The 26,933-nt window shown below is 37.3% G+C and overlaps 1 protein-coding gene across 1 annotated transcript in view; it reads right to left on the bottom strand.

Moving 5' to 3' along the window:
• LTBP2 (latent transforming growth factor beta binding protein 2) overlaps nt 1-26,933 on the bottom strand; it is a 3,457,946-nt gene that overhangs the window by 1,179,413 nt on the left and 2,251,600 nt on the right. Inside the window, exon 13 of the mRNA XM_044074624.1 lies at nt 22,747-22,766. Coding sequence (XP_043930559.1) covers nt 22,747-22,766 — 20 coding nt within the window. The remainder of the gene's footprint in view (nt 1-22,746; nt 22,767-26,933) is intronic.

Genomic DNA, 26,933 nt, shown 5'->3' with positions numbered 1-26,933 from the left:
CCTTTTGATGCACAATTAAAGTGATTTTTTGTATTAACCTTAAAGTTCCTAGAGGGAATGTATAAACTGTTACTGTTATATATATATATGCACACTGGTTGCATGCGCCACATTTGAAGGTGCCTACCTTATTGGAAAAATGTGAATATATTTTTCCATTGTTCTTATTCTCAAATAGGCCCTTTAAATTAATATCTCTCTTTCTTGTGAATCCGGGCTTGGCGGGTACAATTTTATTAATGTCCTCCTGTAGTGTCAACACTGGCCAATATGTCAAAATAGTCTTTTCCACCTGTTGGGAGTCCCTAGTGTATGTGTACACAAAGTTGTTATATGACGATTGTTGCTCAGCCTCTTGAGTGTGTTCTAAAATCTTGCCTTTCCCAAGTAATGGTGGATACTTAAGATTCCCTATTATCGAGAACCTCTTTTGCTAAATTATCCACCAGGTGGGCTGGATAGCCTCTCTCCAGAAAGAGTTTTTTTAAGAAGTCAACTTCCTTAAGAAATAAATCGTGAGTACTTGACATCCTGGATGCACGAATGAGTTGACCTTTTATTATACCCTTTTTCTGGTAAAAAGGATGCCCACTTTCAAAATGTAAGAATGTGTTGGAAAAAGTCGTCTTTCTATATATTTGAGATTGGAAAAAGTTGTTGACATAATCTTTGAATAAAAAAAATCCAAATAGTGTAAAGAATTTTCGCTCACATTATGTGTGAAAGCTAAAAATCTGTAGTGGAATTAACGTACGTAATGAAATTTGAGAAACTATCCATGTCACCATCCCATAGTATACAAATGTCATCCAGGTAACGTTTATAGTAAGTGATGTGCTCAGCCCAACCAGATGAAAAGATGTATTTATTTTCCGAATAGTATAATACTATGTTCGCGTATGTTGAGGCACATGGAGCACCCATCGCTACACCTTTCTTTTGCCTGAATACTTCTCCATTAAAATAAATGAAGTTGTTCTCAAGAACTACTTCCATAAATTCCACTATTAGCCTGACTGTGCTGTTACTTAGTTCAGATTGTGTTGTCAAAATTTCATTAAACCAATCTATTCCTATAGAGTGAGGAATGCTGGGAAATAGCTCTATGATGTCAATAGTTACCATTAATATCTCTGGGTTATATAAATTTTGTTGGACATCATTAAGAAATTCCCAGGAGTCTTTACAAATAGGTTTTAAAGTTGAGACAAATTTTTTTAGTGTCTGATCAATTTATTTCCCTAGAGGCTCTGTAATACTCCCGGCTCCTGCTACTATAGGTCTGAATTTTAAAGGGTTCAGTCCTTTATGAACTTTTGGAATCCCACAAATTACCGGGATCCTAGGTTTTGGGACATGCAAATAGTCGTGTAACTTCTCATTAATAGCACCTTGCATCAAATGGTCCATTAGCATAAAGTTAATCTTAGAGTACGCAATATTCACTTCATTCCCAGAAACTAATTCGTAAGTAACAGCATCCTGTAACATAATATGAATATATGTTTCGTATGTCCAATTGTACATTAGGACAACGCCACCACCCTTATCAGGTTTCATTACCCTGATACCCTCCTCTTTGAGTAAATTAGTTAGCTGATATAGGTGGAAATCAAAATTGTCAGGTGGTTGGTTTGCACCAAATGCATGTTTCTTTCTTAGATCCATTTCCACTAATTTCTCGAAAATTCTTAAGGTAGGATGGGTGGGGGGGTTAAAAGTACTACACCTTGTATTTATATGGTTAGTTGAAGATTGCCCTTTAAAAAATAGTGCAAGATTTAGTCTCCTGATGAATAGTTTGAGTTCTACTAGCATTTTGGATAAATCCATGGTGTGGAGGGGGACAAAGTGAAAACCTCTGGTGAACAACTCGAAAAAGTCAGGGGTTAGTGTAGTTTAAGTAAAGTTGTAAATGGTGTAATTGTCCTTAGTTACCACCTTGTAATTACCACTAGATGAATCCCCATCAACGTCGTCACCATTAACTAAACCAACTTCCTTGGAATCAGTTACCTGCGTAACCTGTTCCAATTCTGTTGGTGGAATGTTGTGTTCCTGCCCCCTGGTCTGCCCTGGGGATACTGAAAAACCTGATTCTGGTTTTTATTATTATCTTTTTGAGCCAGTCGCTCACTTCTCCTTGGTGGATCTGCTAATGGAGTATTAATGTTATCAGTGCTTTCAGCAATATCAGTTCTCCCTTCATCATTAGAAGTGTTACGTTTAAATTTTCCTGGCAAGGGGTAAGCCCTCCCATCCCTATATTCAATCAAGTCACGCTCCAACTTTCTTATCTTATGACTGACTATCTTAACGCAATGTTGATCCACTTCGTTAAAAACATTGTCATAACATTTTTTAATACTAGGAAAGTTCTTGTCTTTAATGATACTGTCGTTTAATATTGTCAGTTCATTCAGTAAAGAGTTAGCTTTAGTTTCATAATCTTGGATCATAAGATCCAGCATTTCCAAACCAGTTTTATCAAACAGCTCCACCAACTTCGTATATAAATTGGAGCCCAACACAGCGTTGTTTGGAAACTTGAAACAACGTAATCCTTTTGGGATACGTTGCACACGAACACACTCTCTCAGATAGTCTATCTCCAGTTGCGTGTTCTTGTAAGCGTATAGTTTGTCATTTAATTTATCGAAATCACGCTCCATACAACTGTAATGCTTTTGAGAACTCAGAACAGTACCTTGCTTAAAAGAAAATTGCTGCTCAGTCCAAGCATGGAAATTGAAGTCCTTACGTTGGCCACCATTCCCGTTTACCCAGCTCGATTGCACTCTGGCTTGTTGTTCCTGAAGATCAGTTCCGACCAATAAAATCTCGTCAGGAGGTGTCGCTCTTAACACGCCATTCGGCTCCCTTGGTGGTGGTGGCGTACGCTTCGTATTCAGCCCTTGCGGTTGGTTACCAGGTAACGAGGGAGTGCAGCTGACATTGCGTGAATTTAATAATTTATTCATTTGTGTTAACAGCATTAGAACTTGGTTAAATTCTCCGCGTGAAACTGGAACATCATCTGGTTCATTACGGAGTAAAATCGGTGTGTTTAAAAAATCAACCTGGTCCAGGTCTTCAGCCATAGAGAAATGAGACAAATCCAGCTAACTTAAAAACGAACACAAAAACCAAGTAAAAAGCAGCTCCACAGGTGAAAACACTCAGTCCAGGAATCACGAGTGTAGTACAACCAGAAATAAATAGAAGTTGAATAACTTTAATAAATAAGAACAGAAAAATTAATCAAGCGCTTTCGCCTGGTTCCTACCAGGCTTTATCAAGATACTAATCAGTCAAAAATAAAACCATTTTATATCATCATACATAAATCATGTGACCACTTAGTCGACCACTCCTAACATTAATTGTGATAATTAGTTCAAAGTTTGAAAATTTTTGGGATTCCAAAAGTTCATAAAGGACTGAACCCTTTAAAATTCAGACCTATAGTAGCAGGAGCCGGGAGTATTACAGAGCCTCTAGGGAAATATATTGATCAGACACTAAAAAAATTTGTCTCAACTTTAAAACCTATTTGTAAAGACTCCTGGGAATTTCTTAATGATGTCCAACAAAATTTATACAACCCAGAGATATTAATGGTAACTATTGACATCATAGAGCTATTTCCCAGCATTCCTCACTCTACAGGAATAGATTGGTTTAATAAAATTTTGACAACACAATCTGAACTAAGCAACAGCACGGTCAGGCTAATAGTGGAATTTATGGAAGTAGTTCTTGAGAACAACTTCATTTATTTTAATGGAGAAGTATTCAGGCAAAAGAAAGGTGTAGCGATGGGTGCTCCATGTGCCTCAACATACGCGAACATAGTATTATACTATTCGGAAAATAAATACATCTTTTCATCTGGTTGGGCTGAGCACATTACTTACTATAAACGTTACCTGGATGACATCTGTATACTATGGGATGGTGACATGGATAGTTTCTCAAATTTCATTACGTACATTAATTCCACTACAGATTTTTTAGCTTTCACACATAATGTGAGCGAAAATTCTTTACACTATTTGGATGTTTTTTTATTCAAAGATTATGTTAACAACTTTTTCCAATCTCAAATATATAGAAAGACGACTTTTTCCAACACATTCTTACATTTTGATAGTGGGCATCCTTTTTACCAGAAAAAGGGTATAATAAAAGGTCAACTCATTCGTGCATCCAGGATGTCAAGTACTCACGATTTATTTCTTAAGGAAGTTGACTTCTTAAAAAAACTCTTTCTGGAGAGAGGCTATCCAGCCCACCTGGTGGATAATTTAGCAAAAGAGGTTCTCGATAATAGGGAATCTAAGTATCCACCATTACTTGGGAAAGGCAAGATTTTAGAACACACTCAAGAGGCTGACCGACAATCGTCATATAACAACTTTGTGTACACATACACTAGGGACTCCCAACAGGTGGAAAAGACTATTTTGACATATTGGCCAGTGTTGACACTACAGGAGGACATTAATAAAATTGTACCCGCCAAGCCCGGATTCACAAGAAAGAGAGATATTAATTTAAAGGGCCTATTTGAGAATAAGAACAATGGAAAAATATATTCACATTTTTCCAATAAGGTAGGCACCTTCAAATGTGGCGCATGCAACCAGTGTGCATATATATATATAACAGTAACAGTTTATACATTCCCTCTAGGAACTTTAAGGTTAATACAAAAAATCACTTTAATTGTGCATCAAAAGGGGTGGTTTATCTCGGTGTTTGCATGGAGTGTCACAGTTTTTATGTTGGCAAGACCGAGCGGCCACTAAGAAAAAGGATCTATGAGAATTTATATGAAATTAGTAAGAAGAAAGATACTAATGCTTTTTTCAAGCACTCAATGCAATATATCAACATGCATTTAAAATCTCTTGTTCTAGACCAGGTCACCCAGGATCCCAGAGGAGGGGACTGGGAGACTCGTCTAGAGCACAAAGAACTTTTATGGCAATTGAAATTAAATGCAGCAAGACCCCCAGGTCTAAATGACAGCATCAGTATAGCAAGTGCACTAAAACTTAACAGGGAGAAATTATGAATAAACAAAAAACTGTTTTAAAAATGCCAGGTAATCAACAGGCAGTTAGTTAATGATGAATTTTTACTTTACGTTATTAACTCTCAACCAGAAGTATATGTTTTTACCATAAGGATTTACACTAAGAATATTTAAAGTATACATATACATATTTTTTAATATTTGTTTTTAGCATTTGCATTTTAAAGCATTGTTATTTAACATATTACATGAATTATTAGCGGTTTGCACAAACTAGTTATATGTATTTATCTTCACAAGATTTTTTTGATACACATGAACTTACTAAGGTATCTAGATAGTTTTTAAAACAATGTGTTTTGTAGTATTATTGACTTGTAGAGAGTACAAGTACTTTAAAAATACCTTAAAGATACTTTAAAAATACTTTAAAAATACCTTAAAAATTTTCAAACTTTGAACTAATTATCACAATTAATGTTAGGAGTGGTCGACTAAGTGGTCACATGATTTATGTATGATGATATAAAATGGTTTTATTTTTGACTGATTAGTATCTTGATAAAGCCTGGTAGGAACCAGGTGAAAGCGCTTGATTAATTTTTCTGTTCTTATTTATTAAAGTTATTCAACTTCTATTTATTTCTGGTTGTACTACACTCATGATTCCTGGACTGAGTGTTTTCACCTGTGGAGCTGCTTTTTACATATATATATATTTAACTACATTTGTACTAGGATTTTATGTGATGTTATTTAACTTTCTGGAGCTTTTTTCTCCTGGCTTTCACTAAAAATAGGCATTCATTACCCAGTTGGACTTTCCCAGTAAATGATAGCCAATAAATAATAAATAAATAAATATTAGTAGCACAGAGGACAGCATTCTTGAGTAACAAATGTACAGTAGACTCTCTGTTATCCGGTCTTGCTTTAACCTGACTCTGCTATTACCAGCCACCAAATTTCTGCTGCAGGCATAGCAACAGACAACAGAGAAGAAAGTACAGTCGTGTACACTTACCATAAATGTAGATGTTCGAGTGTATTCACTGCTGCCGTCATCATACTTGGGTTATCTGCCTGCAGGTAGCCCTCAGTAGGCCCAAATACCAGAGTCTTAGTATTTCTGCGTTGGTTGCTGTAGCTTCAGGACTGACGTCAGGTCGTCAGTAATATAAAGTAAGGCAGTCGACGCCATTACATTTTCTTGCCCTAACTGTCAGGAGCCCCCAAGTGGGAGCCAGGTTCTGGTGGAAGCACCCCACCAGTAGAAAGTAAATACCAAAATGCCCCTTGTAAGGAGAGGACTGCAACAGTGAATACACTTGAACATCTACATTTATGGTAAGTGTACACAACTGGACTATGTTCTTTGTGTTTCACTGTTGCAGTCATCAAATGTGGGTTGATTCCCAAAGCTGAGGAAAAGGGTGGAGGCAGACAAAGAAGCTAGGGGCTAACTGGGATGCCCTGCAAGACTGCAGAGGCAAACCCTGCCCTGGATTTGGAGAAGATAGGCAGGTGGTAGTGTTTGGTGAAAGTGTGAACAGATGTCCAGGTGGAAGCCTCCAGGATGTCCCTGGTGGGGACTCCTCTGAGGAAAGCTGCAGAGGTGGAGGCTGCTCTGGTGGAGTGAGTCCTGACCCCCTTAGGGGGAGGATTTCCATGTTGCTTGTAACATAAACGGATGCAGTGTGCTAGCATTTGGAAATTGTTTGGAGATGGCTTTGCGCTCTGCCCCTGCAGCAAAGCTAACCAGCAATTGATCAGACTTTCTGAAGGATTTAGTCCTGTCCAGCTAGAATCTGAGTTGTCTGTGCACATCTAGAGAGTGCAGGATCCTTTCCCCCTTGTTCTGTGGGTTAGGGGAAAAAGGTGGGCAACTGAATGGATTGGTTGAGAGCCACACTGGTCACCACTTTGGGCATGAAGGATGGGTTAGTCCTGAGGGCCATGCCAGCATGGAAGATGATGAAGGGTTCCACAGCCATGAGTGCTTGCAGCTCGGAGACCCTTCTGGCTGAAGTGATGGCCAGAAAGAAAGCTGTCTTCCAAGAGAGAAATTTTAGCTCTGCTGAAGAGGCTGGTTCAAAGGGGAGCAGGGTGAGCTTTTCCTACACAAAGTTAAGGTCCCAAGCTGGGGTTAATGCTCTTCTGGGTGGCCTTAAGTCCCCTCTTAGGAATTGTTTGATCAGAGGGTGTGAGAAAAGGGGCTGCTCAGTGTGGAAATGAGCAGAGATAGCAGAGGCATGAATTTTAATAGAGGAAAACGAGAGACCATTGTGTAGCAGGTCAGCTAGGTAATCCAGGATGAGAGGTAGGGAGGGCTGTGCCGTATCGGCTCCCTTAGCCTGAATCCAGGTGCAGAACCTTTTCCATTTGTCAGCATAAGACTTTCTAGTGCTGGGGCATCTGGCCTCATGTATAACATCTAGAACTTGTTTACTGAGGCTGGCAGGTTGATCGGTGGTTAGGGAATAAGCCAAGCTGCCAAATTGAGGGTCTGCAATTGGGGATGCATGAATTCTCCTTCCCTCTGGGTCAGGAGGGTTGGGGTCTGAGTGAGATGCCATGGTGGCAGTGGGGTCAGGCTGCGCAGCAGTGGGTTCCTGTGCTGGTGATGCCAGTCTGGAGCAATAAGAATTGTCCTTGGTTGGTGGATTCCAAGATGGCCGCCGACTAGTCTAGTCCTTACTCTCTGAGCTCCTCACAGCTATTTAACTTTTGTTTTTTTTTTACAACTTTACATCAACCTTTTTCCTCAAATTTTTATACTAAAAGATTTTATAAATCTTTTTCTACGCATTTGGATTATTTTTTCTTCTGGAATTATTATCCTGGGATTTATTTTACCTCAGAACATTCTTGGTCTCTCTGCTGCTGGGACTCCTACTGCTCCAGTCTGTTCCTGGTATCCTGTTGACTGCATTCCATTTCTGGGCATGGCTACAAAATCTGACTCCATGGAGACTCAGCCTACAAAGGCCAAATATACTTCAATGCTCTCTCCTGAAAAGATTCAGGTTCAAAAGACTGAAATCATCTAGACAACCTACAGAAACTATTAATGTAAGTAATAAAGATTTAAATGGCTCAAATTTCCTTTTAGAAGAACTAAAAATAGCATTAAAACCAATCCAAAGTGCTATACAAAACTTTTCAGAACAGTTTGCTGACTTTAGTAAATCTTTAAAGCAAATAAACAATAGTATTGCTACTATTGAAAATAAAATCTTAGCTTTGGAAGTTAAAACAGACTTATTGGAAAGTGACTTTAAATCTAGAGATAAAACTATTTCAGATTTACAAGCTAAAATATTGGATCTGGAAGCCAGGAGTCGAAGAAATAACATCATTATTCGTGGTTTACCTGAATCTTATGACAATAAAAACTTGTTATCTGTGACTAAAAATATCTTTGAAACACTGTTAAATTGTGAAGCTTCTTCAAAATCTATAATTGTAGAGAGAGCACACAGAGCACTGCGTACAAAGCAAGATTCTTCGACACCAAGGTTAATTTATACTAAGTTACTAAACTTTCAAGACACTTTCCAGATCCTAGAAACTGCTAAAACAAAGAAACAATTCATATGGAAGTCTCACAAACTATCATTTTCCCAAGATCTTCCTGCACAGATCAAATTAAATAGACAAAAACTAGCCCCCTATTGTGCTGACTTGATAAAAAGAGGGATTAGATTTCGAATGGCATATCCTAATACCTTGTCTTTCACAGCTAATGACAAAAGATTTGTATGTTCAGATCCTAAAGATGCAAATGACATTTTTCTTAAAACATTTAAAAAGCTTCCTGACACTGTATCTTAATATTCTACTGTTAAAGAACTACGATAAGGTTTGATCTTTTCTTTTCTTTAATCTGACAGTATTTGTGTTACATGATTTGTAATTCTGGTGTGACATAATTATATTATCTTAAGAACTTGTCATGTAATTTACACATGATGGATTTGGTGTGACAGTGTGCAGTGACAGGATATATGCTTGTTATATTTGTGTGGATTGATAGAAGCATTTAAATTCCTGTATTTACTTTTTTCTCTTTCTCTCACATATGCTTGCTGTGTAAATAGATAATATGTTAATTTTACTACAAGCTTTGGAATTACAGCCTTCTGTGTAAGCTAAATGATTTTTGGAGGGAAAAACATTCCATCTCAACATTCTAGCAAGAAAATCTTCCCCTCAGAGTTCCAGCTGATGCTCTGCATGAACATACGCACACTACAGTCTCTCTGAGATGGATGGTGATGTCATCATTTGTGAGGAAAGGACAGTTTCAAATACAAAAGTCTGCTTGTTTTCAACAAGTATTCAATAGCATTAACTTTTTAATAGATCTGGCTATCATTTAAAGTGTTTTCTCTTCATAAATAAAGGTTGCTTTTTAAATTTAAACAGATTCATGTCACATAATATATTCGGTGACTTTTAGTGTGTCTGCATGACTTCAAAGCAAGCTGCTACTTTCATAAAGCAGAGTGAAAATGTTTCTGGAAACAAATGAACAGGTTAGTTTTATATATTAAAATTCTAAAGGATGTGTAAAGAAATGAACATATTTTCCTATTCAGAATATTTTTTCATACAATATTTTATATTATACTGAAGTGTTTAATTTGACAAATGTTACAAAGTATACCTGTTCATATGAAAATTTCATGTTCTTTCTATTCTCTGCTCTCTCTCTTCTCAGAGGCTGGATGTGATATTTATGATTAGTAGTTTATGTTTTAGAAAGCCTTTACTTATTTGAAAGGTTTGAAATAACTATCTTTAATATGATTAGCTGAATCTACATATATATATTTAAGCCCTTAGATTTACTGCATTTAGCTTGCTTGTTTCTGTTTTTAATTAGATGTTCAAAATGTTTACTTTAAAAGCCTTGTCTTTTCATGCTGTTTTGCTATGTTACATCTATGGCTTAGAAGAATAGTATGGCTACATAACCTAACAGAGTCATTAGTAAAATATTCAAAAAGTAGATTTAAAATTATATGTATGCACATTGTTGTACATTTAATCCAATATATATGATGCTGTTTAAGTTACTATTTAATAATATAATTATACTTTATTCATGTATATTAACTAGTGTTAAAACCTTACAGCTTATAACATTTCATTTTGAATAGTTCCTGTACTATTATTATCTAGTTAATAGATGCATCTCCAGACTGAATTGTTTTTCATTTTGAGATATGGTTGCTTGGTAGTTGTTTTTTGCTTTATTTGAACTATAACTAAATACTCATTCTACAGGTATTAGTGCTTTTATCATACTAATGGTCATGTTGATTAATGAAATTATCACTAAAGTACTAAAGAAGGTTCAGTAGATAGTGCATGACTATTATCTTTAGTTCAGTAATGCTATGATTATTTACTTATATTATAATGTTACCAGTTGGTTTTGTTATACTTATATATGTTATCTTACATATCTTTCAGTTTTAATTGTATTACTTCTTATGATAGAGTGTTCTAGTTAAGCAGAGTGTGATTTATTTATTATTTACTTGTTTCTCTTTCTCTTGAAATACTTGAGGAAATACATTTAATCACTATAAATTTCAATTTAAGGATAGGAGCTTCAGATTAGTATTAGAAGTAGGGATTAAGCATGTTGGACGTCTTGAAATTAGTTAATTTTGTATATATTTATAGTAGTATTACTCGGACTTTATGTTATGTTAGGCTTCCTTTGAGTAATTTGTATTCAAACTTGAGGTTATTATTATCTACAATTACAATGTTTTATTCATGTTCTTCTGCTCTTCCTTTATCACAGGGGGATTGGTGGATAGGCGCTAGGGTTAGGATAAAGGTTATTATTATACATTTCATGGTTCTTAAAAAAAACTTTTTTCTTTTTTTTCAACAAATGTTATTTGATGACTTGCTTGAACACTTAAAGACTGTTTTTTCTTTTATTTTTTTTCTTCTTCTTTTTAATGTTGTGTTGGATTTGCACCTTGAGTTCACTTTTATAGCATCAATAATGATTATACTTGTAGAATATGCCTGTTGACATAATTTTAGATTCTTGGAATGTTAGAGGCATTCAAGATAAAGCGAAAAAGTCACTATTATTTCATATGATCTTTAAATCACAGGCTAACATTTGTTTTATTCAAGAGACCCATATTCCACGTATTGATTGGAATAAAGAGTTAAAAAAAATGGATCAAAAAGATTATAGCTTCAGGTGACTCATCTAACTCCAGAGGTGTAGCTATAATCATTAAACAAAAATTCATTGGGAATATTATTGATGAGAAATTTGATGATGAGGGGAGGTGGTGCTTATTTACCGCTTCTATTGCTGGTTTGGACAAACCCTTATTAATTTTAAATCTATATGGCCCATGTAATTCACAACATTTGTTCATTTTAAAAATTTACAATATTCTTGCATCCTATAAGGATCATCATATTATAGTGGGTGGTGACTGGAATACAGTTATAAACCCTGTAATTGATCGTTCCCGCTCCACTGTCACCTATAATCTTCAATCTACTCAGGCTCTAAATGATTTGATGACAGAATATAATTTAATAGACCCCCTCCGCACTGTTAAAAATATAAACAAGAATGATATATATACTTATTATTCTAAGTGCTATCATTCGTGGTCCAGATTAGACTTCTTTCTAATTTCAGATTATATTTCAAAATATATTGTGGACTTTACTACAGAACCCAGATTCTTTTCGGATCACTCAAGAATTTCACTAAAATTGAACATAAAACCCAATATCAAAAATAAAACTATGTATAATAAGTGGACCTTAAATAATAACTTATTGTCAAATGAAGATATTTGCAAACAAGCTTCAGAAATCCTAAATGAAATGGTGAATAGTCTTGAATCATCAGACATTCCTTATGACATACAATGGGCAGCATGTAAAGCAAGATTAAGAGGTTTATTTATTAGTAAAGCTGCTTTTTTCAAAAACAATACTTTAAGAAAGAGGAATTCTTAAAATCAAGAATTTCTTCGTTGGAAAATCATCTTAGTCTGAACTATGATGCTACTTTAGAAAAACAAATTTTGATTGTCAGAAAGATTTAATTCTGCTTCACCAAAATAACCTCTCCTTAGCTGAACAAAAGCTACTTGCTTCATATTCAGAGTGGGCCCAGGTTCCATCTAAATTGTTAGCGAGAATTATTAAAGTTAACTTCAGAAATCCAAATATTACATCTTTATCTTATAATAACAGATTATATAATACTGATGAAGAGATTATTCAACTTTTCACCTCTCTTTACACTGAGTTATATTCAGGTTCTTCTAATTCTGTTAAAGATAATCACTCAAAACTTTTTTTAGACTCTTTGCAGTTCCCTAAACTTAATGATAATCAGCAAAAACTACTTTCTACCCCTATATCGGTACAAGAAATCTCGGATTCAATAGATAATCTTAAATTGGGTAAATCTCCGGGACCTGATGGTTTTACTCCAGAATTTTTCAAAACTTTCAAATTGGTAGTTCTTCCCTTTCTATTTAAAGTTTACAATCATATAAGAGTTAATGATATCTCAGATATTCATTGGAACACATCCAAAACCATTCTAATTCTAAAAATAATAAAGATAAATCTGACCCAGTAAATTATAGACCCATTTCTTTAATTAACGTGGATATTAAGATTCTGTCATCTATTCTGGCTAACAGATTGAAACGGATGTTACCCTCAATTATCTCGTCAGATCAATCAGGTTTTATGTCTCAGAGACATGCTTGGGATAATACTTTATCTTTAGAGACTATACTTCATCTCATTAAGAAAAATCCAAACCCTATATATGCTTTGATTATAGATGCATCAAATGCCTTTGACAGAGTATGTTGGAACTTTCTATTTCAAACTATGTTATGTTTTAATATTCCCTTATTCTTTATAAATTTTTAAAAGTTTTATACAAGAATATGTTTACTAGACTATACATTAATGGTCAATTTTCTGCTCCAATAAAGATCACTAAAGGAACAAGACAGGGTTGTCCATTGTCCCCTTTTCTTTTCAACATTTACTTAGAACCTTTGCTATTGTTTATTACTCAAAATACTTTTCATAACATCCCTAGAATTCTTAATACTAATATTCATTTCTCTGCTTTATGGATGATTTAGTAATCTACTTTCAAACTCCATTATCTGATTACAGCCAAATAATGAATTCTATAGATTATTTTTCTTTGGTTTCCAACTATCTTTTAAATTCTACAAAACTCATATTTTTCCCTTAAATCATTTAGCACACAAATCTTTTTTGTTTCCAGACGATCATTTTCAGTTTACTTATAATATAAAATATTTAGGAATCAATTTAGAACACAATAATAAATCTTCCTTTCAAAATAATATTAATAAATTATGGAACTCTATATTGTCTGATATGGACAGATGGAAGCATCTAAACCTTTCATTTCTTTCAAGGGTGGCCATTATTAAAATTAATATTCTGCCTAAATTTCTTTACCAATTCTCATCGTCTGATCAGATAATTTCAAAAATTTTTGAGTCTGTAAATAAAGCTTTGGCAAAATTCATATGGTTCCCTAAATCTGTTAGAATTTCCTATTCTAGATTGGCATTTTCAAAGGACAAGGGAGGTTTGGGTTTACCTAATCTTTATCTCTATTATTTGATTGTCTCATCCAATAAACTTCTTACTATCTCTAAATTCAATAACACTTCTTATCCAAATCACTCTTTATGGATAAAATTATGGTATAATTATGTCATTTCTAATAATTTAAATCCTGAAGCTATTCCCTTTATCTCTCTGGATAGTTTATTTATTAAAAATATATCCACAGTATTTAAACAAAAGATTAGAGATTTCCAAACCTTACTCAAAATGTGTAAACTAGAAAAGATCTCGCACCATGTTCAGCCAGTTCATCTAAACCCAAATATATTATTGGACAATAAACTTTTGAACTTAACAAACTATCCTTTAATTAAAAATCTAAAAGTAGGAGATGTTTTGAAATATCTTGACTTGCCTTTATCTGACTGGCGTAAGTTATTGAAAGTAAACTGGAATTACTCACCAATTCTTACACAACTAAGAGCAATAATTAAAACAAATTTGTATCTCTGGTCCCCATAGACTCACAATTGAAAAACCTTAACACGATTATCAAAATACTTTCATCATCTGATAAAATGCTCTCAAACTCATATAAATTAATTAATTCTTTAATGATGGACCACAACTGTCTTTTATCTAATGTTTGGTTGAATTATAATTCCCAATTGTCAGAATCTCAGAAAGTCCTGGCTATTAGATACACTAAGGAATTTATCCCTTTTAAAAAATTAGCATACACACAATTAATGATTAATAATGATGCCTACTTTACCCCAATCAAATTAAACAAATTTAACCCAAATAAGTCCCCTTCGTGTTCATGCTGTTCTCATCCCCAAGCAGACCTCCTTCATATTCTATGGTATTGTCATTTTTCTCACAGATTGTGGACATCTTTGAAAGTCAGACTGCAGAAAATGGGATATCAAAAATCCACGTTGACGTGGGAATTTGCTATTCTACATATTCCATTGATTCATCTTTCAAAAGTTGATATTCATGTTATCATTTTTATTTGCTCATTACTAAAACTTTATATAATACAAAATTGGATTGATCGTTCTAAATTAAAATGGGTTACTTTCCAGAAAATGGCTTTTAAATTTATTGATGCTCAAAGATACTTAGGTGGAAGTCCAAAAAAAAAAAAGCTATTAGAAAGGTTGTGTTAGAAAAGGTTCTAAACATATTAAATAGTTAATGTTAAATATTTTTTTTTTTTTTTTTTTTTTTTTTTTTTTTCCTCTCAGGTTGCCTAACTTGTATATAGTGTACATATGGTGTATGTTTTATTTCTAAATAACTTATCAAAATCTCATGAAGGTTGTTATCACTAGATGAATTGTTATATGTTCATTTATGCCTTCTTGTTATGTATAATCTTTTAATTGTCTTGCTATTCATATAATTAATAAAAAATTTTTTGAGAAAAAAAAAAAGAATTGTCCTTGGTTTTTCCTCCTTTATTTTGAGCAGTACCCTGGGGATGAGAGGTAGTGGAGAAAAGGCATAGACCAATAATGTGACCCAGGGGAAGGACAGGGCATCCACTTTCCAAGCCATGCAGTGATGCTCCATGGTGCAGAACTTGCTGAGCTGATGATTGGCAAAGAGGTCGACCTTCGGAGTGCCCCATCTCTGAGTTATTAGGGTGAAGGTTCTTTTGTCTAGCTGCCACTCATGTGGGTCCAGAACATTTCTGCTTAAGTGGTCTGCCAGAGAGTTTAGAGAACCTGGCAGGAATTGTGCTAAGAGGTGGAGTTGCATGGCAGAGGCTGTGTGCCAAAGGGTCATGGCCAGTCTGCACAGAGGGTAGGAGTGAGTCCCTCCCTGCTTGTTGATGTACCACATTACAGTGGCATCATCTGTTTTGATCAGGAGAGCCCCTGGGGAGAGAAGGGGCTTGAAAGCTGTCAAGGCATGCTGGACAGCCATCATCTCTTTTTGGCTGATGTGCAGCTGGATTTGCTGTGGGCTCCATTGGCCTTGTATGCACCTGCAGTCCAGGTGTGCACCCCAGGCATAGTCTGATGCATCTGTGGTGAGGATTTGGGCAGTAGGGGTGGTGAGAAGGGCAGTCCCTTGTGGGAGCAAGCTGCTGCCCACCAAAGAAAATCGTTTCTGAGGCAAGGTATCATGGGTATAAGAGTTTCTAGGTCTTGAGAGTGTTGACACCAAAGGCTTTTTAGGTACCATTGTAGTTTCTTCATATGCAGTCTGGCATATGGAATAGAATGCAGGAGGCCATGAACCCTAGAGCTTGCAGGAATTTCCTTGCAGATAACTGGGGTCTGGTGGCTAGTTAAGAGAAGTAGCCTGTCAGGTAAGTTTACTTTTCTGGTGTAAGTAATGCCATCTGAGATGCTGTGTCCAGGCTTGCTCCCAGGAATATAATCCTTTAGGTGGGTACTTGTTTTGATTTCTTTTCGTTGATTGCGTATCCTAGGGAGGTCAGTAGGGATTTTAGAAAGACCAGGTGCTTGAGCAGCTTTTCCTGGCTGACTGCCTGAATTAGGCAGTCGTCTAAGTATGGGTAAATCTGGATATTCCTTTGCCTGCAAAAGGCAATGGCCAGAGCCAGCCATGTTGTTAAAACTCTGGGAGCAGTAGATAAGCCAAAGGGAAGTGCAGAGAACTGAAAGTGCAGAGATCCTGCCCTGAAACGCAGATATTTCCTGCATGATTTCCTGATAGGAATGTAGAGGTAGGGTGACTAGCCAAGCATCCTTGGAGAGCATGGGTAGCAGCTGCTGGAGGGTGAGCATTTTGAATTTTGGTATCACAAGGAAGGTATTTGGAATGGATAGATTGAGGATGGGGTGCCAAGTGCCCTCTTTTCTGGGTACCAGAAAAAGTGTGGAGTAGAAACCTTGGCCTTTCTGTTCTGCAGGAAAGTGCTCTATTGGCCTCATAGAGAGCAGGGAAAGGACTTGCTTTTGTGCCTCTGCCCACTGGTTTGGAGGTAGATCTTGGAACCATTTTGGAGTTGGAAGGGTGTAAAAAGAAAATTTGCATCCCTGGGAAACTGTGTTGCGGACCTAGCGGTCATTGGTAATGGTAGCCCAGGTGCTTGCGTGAATGGATAGTTTTTCTCTTAGGGGTAAGTGAAGGTGGGCAGAGGGAGGAAGTGGGGAGGAGAGTCATTGTGAGTTCTTACCATGAGGGGGTGGATTAGAACTCCCTGTTTTTGAAGTGGAGGAAGTCCACTGTTTTGATCTCTGCATTCATTGTGGCTGCTGTCTGGTGGGGGGGGTCTGCTTCCACGGGGTCTGGGTTGAATTGAACTGGTGGGAGCAGGAAAGGACCAGTGCTTGAAGGGGCAATGCCTGCTGAACCTGGGTGGTTGGACCTGTAAGAAATCCTTAACTGTCTGCATAGATTTAGTTTTTTCTTCCATCTTTTTTAAGATCTCTTCTGTTTTAGTGTCAAATAAGTTGTCTTTGTGCAAGGGTGCATCCAACAATTTAGATTTAACACGGTCTGGCAAGGGCTGTTCCTTAAACCATGCATGTCTTATAAGGACAGAACTGGTGACTGCTGCCCTGCAAGAAGCTTCTAGGGCATCAAACCCACAGTGCAAGGTGTGTTTAGTTACTTGACTTGCAGAATGCATTAACTCTTGTAACTCTTTAGATTCTGCACAAGCAGGAAAGGAAGATATCTTTTATTTAAGGAGTTCCAGGGTATGTTGCTGAAATTTTAGCATATGGAATTGGCAATTTAGTGCTCTGATAGCAAGATTAGCAGAGGTGTACACTTTTTTACCCCATCTGTCTAGTGCTTGGGAATTCCTATCTAAGGGGGTGGGATTCTTAGCAAAGGTTGTTTTAATCCCTTTAAGCCCTTGAGAAATTACCTCAGGGTCAGCAGTAGGCCTTTTAAAAATATATTTGTGTGAGTCAGGGACTCTAGAGTACCTGTCTGGTTTTCTGGGTGCAGGTGGGAGGGTGCCAGGAGTCAAACTGGATTCCAGGAAAACATCCTCCACAACATCCAGGACTGGGGGAATGGCCAGTGGTCTGTGCTGTGGAAGATCCAAGAATTCTCTGAGTCTCTTTTTAGACTGAGGGTAGTTCTGACATTCCCATTGGAAATGCTCCCTTAAGGTATGAAGGGTTTCCCCAAAGGAAAAGTCCTTGGGGGAGAGGCTGAAGGAATGGAGTCCTCTGCATCAGAATCCTCATCAGCAGAGAGGTGTTGCATGTCTTCATATTCAGATGCATAAGAGTCATCAGACTCCTGTTCAGACAAAACTACTGGGGACAGATCTCTTTTTCTTTTGGAAGGGGTAGCGTGGCTTCCCCGATCAGCATGATATGGTCTTCTGTCATTTTAAGCATTTGAGATTGAGGCAAGCAAGCAGGTGCCTGGATTGGGTTGTTGGTTTCTTGGATGTGGTTTGTACCCTGGGCCTTAGAAACTTGGTAGTTTTCAAAAGATTGGTAGACGCAAAAGAAGTCATTGGTTTGTGTTGAGAATCGGTAGTGCAAAGTACTTCCTCGGAAGCCGGTGCCTGCTCAGCCACTCTGGACCCATCCAAGAGACAACCACAGGATCCTTAGTCAAAGAAGAGTTTTGTGGCATACCAGACTCTGAAAGGGTCTCGGTAGTGACCTGAGAATCCACAGAAGCGGGCATCAGGGGCTGCAAAAGCACCTCACTGAGGACTGGAGAACTAACGACTAGCTTAACGGAAGCATCGTCGGTAGGTTTTGACCAGTGCAGTCTGTCTCTGTCTTTATCTTTACATTTTTTTCAGAAGATCTGCTGTCAGATGGCTTACCAAAGCCATCTTGGAATTCGAGGACTGTAAGTGAAAATATTTAGCTACAATAAGGGCCCAACAACATACAGTTCTGGCATTGAACAAAGCACAAAAGCGACAGTGGGGACATTGTGGTCTGGGCCTAAGCAAGTGACGCAGTAAGAATGAAAGTTTCATTGTGGTATTTGCTTTCCACAGGCAAGACAATTGTTAACTTTTTCTGACATCGGTTAGTGCAAGAAAAACGGATCCCCAATGGGGTACTTAGCTTTAGAAGACTTCAGCTTCAATTCAGAAGACGAAGCTCAGGTAGCGTCCAACAGGCAAAAGTGACATTGGGGGACATTGTGGTCTAGGCCTAAGCAAGTGACGCAGTAAGAATGAAAGTTTCATTGTGGTATTTGCTTTCCACAGGTGAGACTATTGTTAACTTTTTCTGACATCAGTTAGTGCAAGAAAAAAGGATCCCTAATTAGCTTTATAAGACTTCAGCTTCAGTTCAGAAGACAAAACTCAGGTAGTGTCCAACAGGCACTCATGCAAACTGCTTCTGCTTCGGGCTCCGTGGCAAGAAAGACATGTAATGGCATCAGCTGCCTTACTTTATACTACTGATGACCTGACATCAGTCCTAAAGTGACAGCAACCAATGCAGAAATACTAAGCCTCTGGTATTCGGCCGGCCGAGGGCTAACCTGGCAGGGATAATTCAAATGTGATGACTGCAACAGTGAAACATGAAGAACATCCAACACTTCTACCTCCTAAGAGCCAGATCCAGCACTTAACTTATACTTAATATTGCCCATTACGGAATTTGGATTATGATCTGATGATTGCAACCTGTGTCCTGCCCATCTGTTTACTTCCTCCTTCCAAGTTGCTACAATGCGCATGTGTGCATTGTCATCACGTACGTTGGTTGGCCCCTTCCATTTTTATAGGGGTGTGGGTACAAATTCCTTTACTTAAGTCATACTGGCACTTTATTTATTTATTTTTTACAGGCAGCAGGCTAACCAGGCTATATTCTATTTCTTTAAGTTTCTTATTTATCCCCACCACCCTTGTCGTCCATTCCTCTTAACCAACTTGGTAATTGTTTGGTCGGCTTAGCAGCAGGTTCAGATAGCAGGTTTAAAATTGACTGTACAACTATGTTGCTGATCGATTATTGCCCATTCCTGACTCCTGATTTAAACAAAAAAAATACAGTTCAGTTCCATAATGCCAGCAAGCAACATCAACTCCACCAGCAGCTGAGAGCAACTGAGATGGGAGCAATTTGCCAGGCTGCCCAGACAAGCAGAAAAGTTTCAAGTAGTGTTGTAGACTGAGTGCTGAACTTGGTTTGGCTTAGCTGTGCATGTCTTAACAGTGCTCAGTCAGAGGAAAGGACTGGATGACTTGGACAAAGACACTGGTTACTAGCAAGTCACTGTTTTCCAGAAAAAAAAATATAGGAGCAGAGTAGTAGGCTGGCAAATGCTGTGTGTGTGTGTGTGTGTGTGTGTGTGTGTGTGTGTGTGTGTGTGTGTGTGTGTGTGTGTGTGTGTGTGTGTGTTTGTGTGTGTGTGAGTGTGTGTGACTGTGCATGAGTGTGAGTGAGTTTGTGGTACTGAGAAATGAATGTGAATGAATGCCTGGTACTGTGCTGGTAGTCTTGAGACTTTAGTGCAATCCTACTTCTTTCTGCTTTGAGTTTCAGACTTCCTCTATCCTTCAGAAAATGCATGCTAAGACAAATGCTCTTATTCTAGCAACTTTCTAAGACTATAAGAGAAATATTTAAAATCTGTCTAGGGGGGCTAGGTGGTTACAACCTATAAATGCTATTTTGTATGTTTTTTTCTGATTAACCAGCCATTTGTTTATCCAGCCAAAGGTCTGGTCCCAGTGAGACTGGATAAGAAGGAGTCTATCGTAGTTATTAATGAACATTAGTAATGAACCATAACCTGTTCTCCCAGCCTAAAACATCTAAACAGGGACACTTAGAAAAGTATTGTAAAATCATCCTGAATAATACCACTGTACCTAAAGCCTGAAATCCATGCCTTGCAAATTACACTTCTGTACTCATTTTCCCTAAACATACTGTTGCACCTTGCAGTAACCTGTTGCACCATACCAGATAACAAGGCCCCTTCCTGAAACTAAGGCAGCACTCTGCCATGACGGGTCTGAACCTAACACAAGTTTGGTCATTATCATTAAGAGATTTATAGAAATTCTAACATCACTCCACATCTGCCAGTGGGCACCCTGACTTCACTCCACATCTGCCAGGGGGCACCCTGACATCACTCCACATCTGCCAGGGGGCAACCTGACAACTTTCCACATCTGCCAGTGGGCACCCTGAGTGCACTGCTGCTGCTGAGAGCAGCCAATCTAAAGTAACATTAAACATCTTAAGTGCTACTCAGTAAATGTTCCAGGTCCCCTTATTTCGGCTTAAGAGGAGACATGCTATAAACAGACAGGTGAGCTCTGTACCAGCTGTTCTGTATGAAATACCTCAATACAGGAACAAAATTCTGTGTTCTTCCACTCTGACAACACTCTACAAGTCTACTTTATATCCTGTTAATATGCAACTCAGCAAACAACATCTAGTTCACATGCACCTCTCGCAGACCCCCCTCTGCACAGGGGTTTGTAAGCTCCCAACTCACATTCCCAGGACTTAACTTCCCTTTGAGTTTTACACAACTTGTGTTAACTGTCATGTTCCACTATTGCTATGTCCTTTAAACACATGCAATATGCACTTAGTTTTCTTTCTTTTAATAATTATTTGCTCATGACTAAAAGGCAAAGTTAAGATAATTTAATTTACTTAGTTAACAAATAAAAATCTCTGCACCCTAAAATGAACTTCCTTCTCACATTTTCTTTCATTTCTTTTCCACTTCCTCCTTGTATCAATTTATTTGTTAACCAGGAAAGGGAATTAGTCCGTCCCTTATTCTTAACAGATGTAATCTGGGATACATGGATAAAAGGGTAGTTGCAATATATGCAGACATGATGGAGTTACCAATCAAGCACACTGGTATGGGAGGTGACAGAAAAATAGGAAACCTGTGCAGCTTGGACTAGAACATGCAAAGTCCACAATTAAAGTGACCAGAGGTCAGACCTAAATGCAGGAGCTGGACAACAGAAACACTGACCACAGGGTTGCATTGAACCTACTAGTTTCCATACTTTTGTAAAAACACCTCTTATCTTCTGCCTGCCTTGTAAGCCACCGTCCACTTGAACAAATCATTAATCCATCCATCTTTAACCCCTTTTCCTATTTTGCACATGGGGTTGGGGTGTCACTTCAACAGTGGCAATCATCTTGATCAAAGGTTTACACAGCTGGGTGGCTATCCCTGCCACAGTAGTTCATTCGTACCATTCACTTACACACACACACTCTCACCTATGGCCAATGTAGAGCATCCAGTCCACCTACTGCATGTCTTAAGAATGTGGGAGGAAACAGGAGCACCCGGAGGAAACCCACATGACCGCAAGGAGGACATGCAGACTCTGCATAGAAGGCACCCCTACTGAGAATCGAACCAGAGAACCTCTTGCTGTGAGGTGACCGCTAACTGCTGCACCAACAAGATAATATTTATCTAAATATCTCCATATTTAATTCACTTAACAAGAACACCACAGAGGATTCCAAAGTTTTTGCCTTCCGCACCTCTTCATGACTTCTTTATCCTTTACTATTCTTCAAAAATAATTCAATGTAGCTGTTATTTCATTAAAAAAAACACCAAGTGATGTCCATTCTTAATGATGACACACATTGTAGTGTGAACTCCTAGGCAAAGAAGATGGCTTTATGCACCACCGTAATGCCACAAAAACACAATAACAAACACTATTCAGTGATAATGAATTTTGTATGATTTTAAGAAGGCCGCATATATTCTATTCTGTACCTTCACTGCTTGAAAGACATCTCTGAGATTTTCCACACACATGAAATCACTTTGCATTTACTGCTTTTTTTGTGTCACATTACTGTGTGAATGAAGTAATTTTTCACTACACACCTGCACATACAACAGTTACAGGTACCAGCATCGATTGTCACTCATCATATCCATCGCTATAACAATGAATAAGCTTTATAAATCCCTGTAAGGATGTTCTGAAAGTTCAACCATCTGCAGACTGAGATCAGGACTGATAACCCAGTATTAATATATTTAAAGATGTACAGTTTCACCAGCATTTCACTCTACAAGTAATTAAGATAAAACTTGACAGAATAACTTACTTCTTCTTCCAGGGATGTATCTCCTGTAAGGGAAACAAAATGAAAACAAAAATTATCTTAGACATCATTTTAAATCAATTCATCCCTAATGTAGTCAGTGACATAAAAGATTAACAGCTTTTTCCCTCGAATGCAGTAGCATGAATTACAACAATAAAACTTAGATAAAAAAACTCCATTAAATAATTACATTTACCATCATATTTTATTTTACAAATTCTAAAGTAACTTTTTTTAATTTGCACAGGCAGCAATTTTTCTGCTTCTTTATTAGACAGCCATCAGGAAATGATACCAAGCCAAGACTGAAATTTGGACATAACTGAGATGTGTGCAAAATATCAGTACAAAAATACGACACAAATGTCCTAAATGCAGAGTATGCCACTAGCATAAATAAAGTAATCACAAAGAAGACCTGCTAAAAATTGTAAGTTTTAAATCAGACAATAAATGTGGCAAACCCAGAAACATCATATCTAGCTACACAGACCAGTATATAATGAAGTCTGTAAATAAATCAAAGATTGGCAGGGGGAGTGAGGAGGAGAGAAAGAGAGTTATAAGGTGGGGGGGGTGACTGATAACAAGAAACCATAGTTACATAGTTTTAATCAAGAAAAGAGACAGAACACAACAAAAACAATAGAACAGTTAAACAAAGAGCTAGAAAGTATGGTTAGGGAAAAAATACTTCTTAGCAGCATACCAGAAGGTAGGAAAAAGGTAGGAATGTGAAGTGAAAAATCAGGTAGATACTATGGGAAAAGTGAAGGAATAGAGGAAGAGGACAAGTCAAGAAATTGTACCAGTATTTGTCAAAGCACAGGCCATTTCATCTACAGCCACCTGCTTTGAACAAAAGAGGTGTTTGACTACTTTGCAGGTGTCTAATAAACTCTGACGCATGTAAATAACACTTTGAAGGGGACTTAGGGAATACCTAGAGTGAGGGGTGATAACTTTCTGATGCGTAACAGCGCTGCTTCTTTCAAGCTCATGTTTCACATCCCTTTGATCATCTTCAGGTTACCAGAACTAACTACCAGATGTCCCTCCTTTGATCATCTTCAGGTTACCAGAACTAACTACCAGATGTCCCTCCTTTGATCATCTTCAGGTTACCAGAACTAACTACCAGATGTCCCTCCTTTGATAATCTTCAGGTTACTAGAACTAACTACCAGATGTCCCTCCTTTGATCATCTTCAGGTTACCAGAACTAACTACCAGATGTCCCTCCTTTGATCATCTTCAGGTTACCAGAACTAACTATCAGTTGTCCCTTTTTACCTGGTTTCTTGCTCCTCCCCCTTTCTGTTTCTATACTGCTCTTTGTGGGCCACATGTATCACATGTCCTCTCATTCTTACTTATTTATTCATTCTGCATCAAATGCAAGCTGTTAGATCTTCGAACATTCCTCCGGCCTTAACTAGTATATTCTTATGCGTTTTTAATCTTTGGGCATATGATCCTGCCTTTAACATAAGTGAGCCATCCGCAGAAAGGCATATCATACATTCCACACTTTCTACAATGTAACAAAAAATTACTCTTCCATTACTGACTACATTGTACCCCATTCATGGCTGACCATCTGTAGGAGTGAACTCCATCTACCACAACTCTCTCTATGCCTGCTGCAGTCAGCATTTCATAAACGCTATGATCACTATCATTTAAGCAGTATTTCATAAATGCTATGATTGTTATTTAAGCAGGATTTCATAAATGCTAAGATCACTATCATTTAGGCAGTATTTCATAAATGCTATGATTGCTATAATTTAGGCAGTATTTCATAAACGCTAAGATCACTATCATTTAGGCAGTATTTCATAAATGCTAAGATCGGTATAATTTAGGCAGTATCTCATAAATGCTAAGATCGCTATAATTTAGGCAGTATTTCATAAATGCTAAGATCGCTATCATTTAGGCAGTAGTTCAGAAATGCTAAGATCGCTATCATTTAGGCAGTAGTTCATAAATGCTAAGATCACTATAATTTAGGCAGTATTTCATAAATGCTAAGATCGCTATAATTTAGGCAGTATTTCATAAATTCTAAGATCGCTATAATTTAGGCAGTATTTCATAAATGCTAAGATCTCTATCATTTAGGCAGTAGTTCATAAATGCTAAGATCACTATCATTTAGGCAGTAGTTCATAAATGCTAAGATCGCTATCATTTAGGCAGTAGTTCAGAAATGCTAAGATCGCTATCATTTAGGCAGTATTTCATAAATGCTATGATCGCTATCATTTAGGCAGTAGTTCAGAAATGCTAAGATCGCTATCATTTAGGCAGTAGTTCATAAATGCTAAGATCGCTATCATTTAGGCAGTAGTTCAGAAATGCTAAGATCGCTATCATTTAGGCAGTATTTCATAAATGCTATGATCGCTATAATTTAGGCAGTAGTTCAGAAATGCTAAGATCGCTATCATTTAGGCAGTAGTTCATAAATGCTAAGATCGCTATCATTTAGGCAGTATTTCATAAATGCTAAGATCGCTATCATTTAGGCAGTAGTTCAGAAATGCTAAGACCGCTATAATTTAGGCAGTATTTCATAAATGCTAAGACTGTATCATTTAGGCAGTATTTCATAAATGCTATGATCGCTATCATTTAGGCAGTAGTTCAGAAATGCTAAGACCGCTATCATTTAAGCAGTATTTCATAAATGCTATGATTGTTATTTAAGCAGGATTTCATAAATGCTAAGATCACTATCATTTAGGCAGTATTTCATAAATGCTAAGACCGTATCATTTAGGCAGTATTTCATAAATGCTAAGACCGTATCATTTAGGCAGTATTTCATAAATGCTAAGATCGCTATCATTTAGGCAGTAGTTCAGAAATGCTAAGACCGCTATAATTTAGGCAGTATTTCATAAATGCTATGATCGCTATCATTCTTTAACTCACTCCGAGTCTCTTTCACTCATTCAGTGTGTTACGGTGTAAGTACACTGCTCTATTCTAAGTATTCTCGAAGATCTCTTGCTAGACTCATCTGGTAAGACTCGATTCCAGTCTGTCAGAGTTTTCAGGCTATTCTAAAATTATTTGCTTCAGAAATGAGTACATTCTTTTCTTAACAAGTAAAGGCAAAATGACAGGATCATAGCTCTGAGCCTCCATTTTGCTCTCATTTTTGATGTGAAGGGGAATCATATTAGTTTTCTTTGAGTCATAAGGAACCTCATCTTCCTCTGATGTTTGTTAAAAAACATCATTCACATTCTAAGTATTTAACAGTAAAACCCAAAAGGTCTAGAAAGGTTTTGTGCACCTTTAATATTTGGAGTTTTTTAATCAATTTCTATGAATGGGCTGCCGTACACTTACATCTCCTAAGTTATTTAACTGCAGACACATGGCAAATGCCCTTCATCGTCTATGTGATCTGATCTCTGATGAGAAAAAATATCATTTTGTGCCTCTTCTTTTAGGCACCCTTATCTGCTGACAGCTACAACTATTTAAGTTTTGCAGTAACAAATTTTGTCTTTCTTTAGTCCTTTATGTACCTTTGAAAGATTTTATCTTCCTTATTGACTGCCAGAAAGCTCCAACTGTTTTTTTGCCTGTGAACGCAACCCCCTCCCCAAGATGGGTTTGCTCACCCTTCCTGCCACTCTGTCAAACACATGGGTTAACTGCACTGAGGGTTTTATTCCTTATACTATCAGAGTGACTATTTGTAATAAAGATAACTGTTTACCAAAACTAATGCTGGATCCTAACATTTCTTAGATGATCCTTGAAAAAAACAGTCTGTATTTTCTACCACTTGAAAACCACAAACTTCCTTTTCTTTGTTTCGTTATTAGAGTTTGCATCAGTAACTGCAATAATGTGCTGAGGCAGAAAGCCAGGATTCTCACATGGTTTTCTGTGCCACCCCCACTCCAGCAAGTATAAATGTTTACTAATGAAACCCTTAAATATGACACCAGAGGCAGACAGTAACAATAACACAGGACTGTGTCAGCTCATGACATTAAGTACGCAATTACTCAGATCTGCCTGCTGCGGTTCTGTAATTATTTGTTATGCTTCTGAAATTACTTGTTATGGGTTTGTAACTATTTGTTGACCTGGCCAAAAGGCAGTATATTTTGGGGTGGTAGGAGAAAACTGGAGTAACAATAAAAAACCTACACACACAT

The sequence above is a fragment of the Protopterus annectens genome, chromosome 6.part0, assembly GCF_019279795.1.
Source record: "Protopterus annectens isolate FY-2018-M chromosome 6.part0, PAN1.0, whole genome shotgun sequence".
Taxonomy (NCBI): domain Eukaryota; kingdom Metazoa; phylum Chordata; order Ceratodontiformes; family Protopteridae; genus Protopterus; species Protopterus annectens.
Note: the sequence above shows the minus strand (reverse complement) of the source record. Positions and strands in the feature narration are given on the sequence as shown.